The following is a 7,300-nucleotide window of genomic DNA, read 5'->3' as shown; positions in this document are numbered from 1 at the left end:
TTTGAGAGGCCAAGGCAGGAGGATCGCTTTGTAACTAGTTCAAAAACCAGCCTGGGCAACAAAGCGAGAGCATCTCCACAAAAAACAAGAGTTGGCCAGGTGTGGGTGGTGGTGGTATGCACCTGTAATCTCAACTACTTCGAAGTCTGAGGCGGGAGGATTGCTTAAGCCCAGGAGTTTGAGACTGCAATGAGCTATGATCATGCTACTGCATTCTAGTCTGTGTGGCAAAGCAAGACCCTGTCTCAAAAAAAACTTCTAGAAAAAGAAGTATGATTCTAGCTTGCCTTGGTAAATTGGTCAGTTCAGGGTGGAATTTGATATAGGGTAGAAGTTCCATTCAGGGAACAGAAAATTTACAAAGGCCAAATGTAAAACTGCATAATAAAGACACAAACCAAACTGTTAACAATGGTTACCTCTAAAAAGGGATGTGGGATGATGAGGGAAGGGAGATCTAAAAAGGGACTTTTGTTTTTACTCTGTATTAAAGGCACAGATCAAACACAAGTTTGAATTTTTGGTAGCATTATGTCTTGTGTTATGGGAGTTGCTGTTAGAGTTGTGTAAAGACTTGTTTTAGTTTATCTTGTACTTTTCCCCATCAATTATACCTTTGCTCTTTTGCCTTCTTCTCTCCAATAAAAACGTATTCTGAGAAGAGAATCTGCTAAAGTTAACTGCTAGACTTTATATACTAAGCAGTCAACTGTCAGCCAAAAGTAATGAACTTCAAATGAATTATAAGATGCCTTCTAGTTTCCTGATTCACAAGCTTAAAGCAGACCCTGATTCTAAGCATTGGCTTGCATTTGAATTCTATGATACTGACTGGGCATGGTGGCTCACAACTGTAATCTCAGTACTTTGGGGGATTGAAGCGGGAGGAGTGGTGAGGCCAAGAGTTCAAGACCAGCCTGGGCAACATAGCAAGACTTCCCATCTCTACTAAAAATGAAAAATACAAAAATTAGCCAGGCATGGTGGCTTACACGTGTAGTCCCAGCTACTCAGAAGGCTGAGGCAAGAGGATCACTTGAGGCCATTTCAAGGATGCAGTGAACTATCACTGAGCCACCACACTCCAGCCTGAGTGACAGAGCGAGACTGTCTCAAAAAAATGAAAATAAATAAATAAGTAAATAAATTTGGATACTAATGAAATCCACCTAACAGACCAGATTCCTTTTCAGGTTTCATGGAGTCAGAGGCTGTAAAAAAAAAAAAAAAAAAAAAAAAAAAGCAAGACACATCCATAGAAATGCGAGAGGAGAGGAAATAAAATGAAAAAGTCTGTATTTACCAAAGAGCTCCTAGACATGTTGGCAAGAGAAAAGGCAAACGGCAAAACATATGGATAAGACACAATTTATGTGAAAACTTAAAACCCACAATACTATGTATTTCTATATGTAAACATATACATATATTAATACATAGCAAAAAGATACTTGAGGAGTATATACTAAAGACTAACAGTTACTACCATTTGGGAGCACTACCAAAGGGCACTTTGACGATATATATTTTTTATTCTTTCCCTAGAACATTTTCTTACATAATTAAATACAAAATGAGGAACTTTTACATTTCTAGGAAGTACTACATATGATGATCTCCTTAAAATAGTTTGCTACTATAAGCTAGAGTTTAGCAGATACCACTGCTTTCTACTTTTCAACATGAGACTTTATCCTTACTATCCCTCACCTTTCTCTCATTGATCTACACATGTTCAAATTTAAGGAAATCACCTTAGCTTTTCCTTAAATACTTGATAGTGAAGAGATGACACCGTTGCCAGGAAGTATCAAAATCAAGAATGAGATCTAGTATAGTGGGAATAAAGGCCATCGAAGTAGGCAACCCCACCTCCTCTTGACTTGTGGCTTTAATGTGATGCATTTGAAAATATGTGCAGACTTCTAAAGAGAGTAAGATGCTTTAAGAAGAAGAGTCCTAACTGGGTATGCTGTGTAACATTAACTCATCACGTTTACTCACGTATCTACTGAAGAGAAAATGTTGCAGTAGAGGGGTTAACACGCAAAAGCAGTTTTCCAGAAAAGCAAAAATGTATAAATCCTAGATAGCACAAGAACTGCTAAAGGTCTATCAAGTGGTATTTATTTAGAAGAGAAGCATTTCTGCTTGAAATTGAAAACTCTCTTAGGAGTATATTTCTAAATTTTTTCCATTACATGACACTATTAAAATATTACAACTAGGAAAATTTTGCTCAAAATTGCAACTGTTTTCTTGAAAAGATAAAGGCCATCAAAGTCAGACATATGTGTAGCACGAATTTTGGTCCAGAACACCAAATAAATTACTCTGTTATAGTTGATTACAGATAACAGAACAGCAACATACTAAAATCAATGCATATGATGAAATCAAGTAGATGCGGTTCAATGAATCCCAGCTTGTAACTATTAAAGCCTAGGTAATGCATTTTGTAATTTAGAGAAGAATACTTAGGGATCTACTCAGTCTTTATACCTTCAGACATTATCGTGAGGCTCCTGCTGGTCACTACTACTATCTATATCCTTTTCCAGAAAATCTCACCATCTTAAATGGTCACAAATTATGTATTCCCTCTTTGTCACACTGAATCTACAGAGAAAACGGAAAACTCTACAATGGCAAACAAGTCAAAAGATAAATTCTAAAAGTTAAAGGCACAGATCAAACTACTTTTAGAGATAATATAAGTGGTAATTATAAGAGTAAACTGTATTATCTGAATATGTAAGGTCAACGATGTAGAATCCTGGTAGCACTTATAACACAGAAAATTGCAAATTATATAATAAAAGAAATAAATAGTATCACAATTCATTTTCAAAATGTTCTTAATATTTGGCATAATGCATAGTTTGCCTTAATTATTAACTCTTTGATAAAAGTAACGTACTTTTCAAAGTGATTTTAAAAACTGTCAGGTTGTAGTTTTTTATTTACTTGACTTCCACTCTACTCCTCCCTACGCTCTTTCCCTATTTTTTAAATTTTATCTTTCATTACTAAAAATCTAAAAGTAAAGTACTACTCTTCTTCCTTTAATGTCAAATATAAAGTACTCCACTAATAACATATGGCTACTATTTAAAAAAAAAGATTTCAATGCAGTAACAGCCATAGCTTTAGGGTATTCTCAGGCAACACCCCAGACAAAACAAATTTGAACACTTATATTTCATACAATAACATAATGCTTTTTTCTTTTCATATTACTGCTTACCCCAAAAGCACGGCAATATACATTTTTAAAAACAATCTTCCCCTGTAATTACAATGAAAAACAAGAAGCAGAATACTCATCATCATTACAGAAACAATGACTGTATACTTTTAACATTATATTCAGGTATTTTTAATCACTATCTTAAACCAATTTTTAATTATATAATTTAACTGTATATGCTTACCAGTTGAAAAAATACTGGCTCAACCTACCTACTGCTTTTAATGCACAATGTGGTAACCTGTATCTTCCTCCTAATAGCACAAATATCAGAAAAAGAATGCAAAAAGTACATTGGAGAAATGAAGAAAGTATCAGAAAAATTTCCTCAGCCTTGGTTTATCATCTGTCTTTCCTTTGTATATATATTGAAGTTGACTGGACCTCTTTCACTACTCAGTTCCTACCCAAAAGACCTTTCAGGTTTTAAAGTGACAGCAGCCATATCACGTTGTCTATTGTTGCCGTTGAATTAGCCTGAATTACAGGCCCCCACTAAAAAGGATAAAGAAATGTGGGAAGTTAAGAAAGATAACACAGAAACCAAAGGAGAGAAAAGAAAAAAATATATATGGAGAATAGTTATAACCCACCAATAATTATCTGGCAGTTCTGGAGCAGAGGTTCCTATCTAGCTGTTTCATTCAAGTACGATGAAAAGCCGAAGCATAGCTCATCAATTATCAGGCTTTAGAACGTTTTTAAAATAAAGCTCAATTTCATCTCTAACTAGTTTTTGTGTCTTTTAGAGATGGAGGTCTCAGTGTTACCTAGGCTAGATTTGAAATCCTGGGCTCAAGTGACCCTCCTGCCTCACTCTCCCAAGTAGCTGGCCCTACAAGTGCATGCCTCTGCGCCCAGCAACTCTAGTTTTTAAAACGTATTTCACTGCAATGAGAAAAGCTTATTTCCCATCTACATCTACAACAGTAAGAATGGAAAAGCTTTCTTCACTCTGTCTGAAAGAGGCAGGAGGGCAAAAACAAGTGATACTCATGATTCTTGCTGCCTTCCCCCACCCCTACATAAACACTAACTTCACAGGAAACCAAGAGTACGATTACTCCATAAAAGAAGACAATTTTAGCTTATCTCTGACTCTTCCCACCCCAACTTCCTCAAAAACACATAACAGAAAAGTCTGTGTTGAATTTAGCAAGGACAATAATTAAAGAAGGTAAAGTGAAGGCTCACAGAAAGCCTTCTAGTTTAAGTTAAAATTCTAACATCGTAACATCAGGGTGTCAATTCATTCAACTTTTAACCCATTTGGGAAGGCTTAAGTTATTAACTTAAAAATATGGCAGTATTTCTTTTGTAACTATAATCTCTTTATAGCCTCCTAATTGCTCATGTTAACAGCTTTATTACATACTACTGCTTCTTATAAGAAGTAAATCCAGGGGCCATTCCATTTGATCTTAGACATAATATTTACTAGTTTTCCAAGCATGACAGAAATGAAAAAATATATATATTAGAACAAGAACAATTTATGTTAATTTCTACAATCTGTGTTCCTTCTGTGAGCAGTGCCTGATTCTACTAAAATTAACACATTTCAGTCTTATGCTTAAGAAAAAAAATCTAACGAGGGACTAATTTATAAAGTATACACAAATATAATTCTTGAATAAATCTTTCCAGTGTTCACTATAACTGCATTACATGTAATGTTTCCATCCACAGAAACTCAGGAGAGTTCTTATAAAATGAAACAGAACATTCTGTGTTCATCTCTGGCAAGCAATGAACAAATAGAACTTGCTCACAAAGGATCTAAAAGTGCTGCCTCAGGCATGCTGTATGAATGAGTCTTGGTAACTGGCTACTATCTGGGTACTTCCTCTGCTCATACCACTTAACCCATCTCTTATAAAGCCTATGAGAAAACTAAAGCTTTTGCAAAAGTGAAATTCAACATGAGCCACCCAAATTCTTCTAAGGTAACCATTCTAAAGCAAAATCAGCAGAAGTCATCTTTTCTATAATAACAAAGAAACCAAAAGGCAAATGCTACTGCTCAATCATCAGATGAACTCACAGAGGCAAAAATAAGTGACAACAGCAATAATTCAAGTAAAGTATGTATGAAAATTTAAACACGCCATGTTCAAGTTAAGACAGAAGTGAAGGGGAGTTATGATCTTTATATTAGTCAAAAAAGCTTAGGCATAATCACCAAATGTTAATTCACTTTACAGTCATCAATGAGACTATTGTATATATTTTTGCACCTTGCGCTTGTAAAAGCAGATAAAATATTTAATATGTAATTTACAATGTATTTTACCAGCTCAGCATACAGGATGTATACAGATTATATCAAAGTAGTAGACAGTTATGGGCCTGTGCAAACCCTGCAAAAATAGTACTTCAGATATCTGCTAATTAAAAACAAAAACAGAAACAAAAACAGTTTGCTGTTTAGAAGTGATACAATTCAAACTACCACAAAATACAAAGGGCTGCAAAAATGTAACCATTCCAACAACATATATAAGTTATTAAATAAAGATTTGATTTGAAAGAATATAAATGAAGCCTTTAAGTAGGTCTTTTCTACATGCATATTATTCCTCATTAAAGAAAAAAAAATGTAAAAAGGCCATTGGTAATTGCTTTGTTAACATTTGTAGAAAATGCCAATTCTCTGGTCACAAACTCCACTAAGTTTAGCACTTAAGGTCTCTGCAGTGTTATAAACGTAATTTAAAATACTGTTAATTCTATAATTCCATTGGTAAAATAATGTGACTTGGAATATGGCAGTCTTCATGTTGAGGGAAATGATCCACAGTTTTGTTCTGTCTTTTAATTTCTTAGGCGTACACAGTTATCCAGAAGAACAGCACCCTCCACCACTGGTCTGGGCTTGAGGTTCATCATCAATAATCTGTACACCTCGCCTTGCAGTTCCCGGCTGACTAGAGCCATTACCTTTTGCTCTCTCATCCACTTGTGCTGTTTCTATCATCCCTAAGAGAGAGAGAAAGCAAACATTATTAGGATCACAATCTTTGTGTTTTCTCTTTCTAAAATTTCAGTGTAACACTATGATAGCTATTTCTGACTTTCAACCAACAAAGAAACTAAATATAATGAACATTGTGTCAGTTCGCTAAAATAGCTTCACCTGCATGTTTTAAAAAACTAGTATCAAGTAGTAAGCTTATTTAACCAATGGTATAATGGCCACAGTGACATCAATAAAGAAAAATTTTTTTTTGCTCTGAACAAATGTCTGTGTACAAGTACAATCCTTAAGATTTTCCAAACTTACTTAGAAATATGTCAAAGAAGTTCAAATTATTCCAAGTAATATTTAGGGTGCAGGATTTATTCTTCGACTAGAAATGTAATACTTTTAAGTAAATGATTTTTTTTATTTTTAGTTTTGAGAGACAGGGTCTCACTTTGATACCCAGGCTGGATGTGCAGTGGTGTGATCATCACTCATTCATTGCAGCCCCTAACTCCTGGGCTCAATTGATCCTCCTGCCTCAGTCTGCTGAGTAGCTGGAATTACAGGTATGCACCACTATGCCTGGCTGATTTTTTTTTTTTTTTTGCTAAAGATGAGGGTCTCACTATGTTGCCCAGGCTGGTCTCAAACTCCTGGGCTCAAACGATCCTATGGCCTTGGCCTCATAAAGCACTGGGCTTATAGGTGCAAGCCACTGTCCCTGACCAGATATTTGAAGAATAATGGAGTTTAAGATGAGGGAACTTCAAAGAACACAGCTGAAAGACTCACACTATCTGATTTCAAGAACTAGTGTAAAGCTACACTAATCAAAACAGTGAGACTATGATAGAAGAAATAGAGAGATCAGTGGAACAAAAAAACACAGTCCAGAAACAGACCCCCGTAGATATGGTCTCTTGATTTTTGACATGGTTGCCAAGGTTATTCAATGAAGAAAGAATAATATTTTCAAGAAACAGTACTATTAATAGAACTGGACATCTATTGTAAAAATAAATAAATAAATAAATAAACCTTAACCCATACCTTAACCACCTTATGCAAAAAACAACGAAAAATGA

At 35.1% G+C, this 7,300-nt stretch overlaps 1 protein-coding gene across 1 annotated transcript in view; it reads right to left on the bottom strand.

Moving 5' to 3' along the window:
- Nucleotides 1–2,111: 2,111 nt before the first annotated feature.
- Nucleotides 2,112–7,300, bottom strand: part of RAB21 (RAB21, member RAS oncogene family) — a 34,394-nt gene continuing 29,205 nt past the window's right edge. Inside the window, exon 7 of the mRNA XM_050750343.1 lies at nucleotides 2,112–6,229. Coding sequence (XP_050606300.1) covers nucleotides 6,087–6,229 — 143 coding nt within the window. The 3' untranslated portion in view covers nucleotides 2,112–6,086. The remainder of the gene's footprint in view (nucleotides 6,230–7,300) is intronic.

The sequence above is a fragment of the Macaca thibetana genome, chromosome 11 (assembly GCF_024542745.1).
Source record: "Macaca thibetana thibetana isolate TM-01 chromosome 11, ASM2454274v1, whole genome shotgun sequence".
Classification (NCBI taxonomy): Eukaryota; Metazoa; Chordata; class Mammalia; order Primates; family Cercopithecidae; genus Macaca; species Macaca thibetana.
The sequence above is the reverse complement of the archived record's forward strand: the minus strand, read 5'-3'. Positions and strand labels throughout refer to the sequence as shown.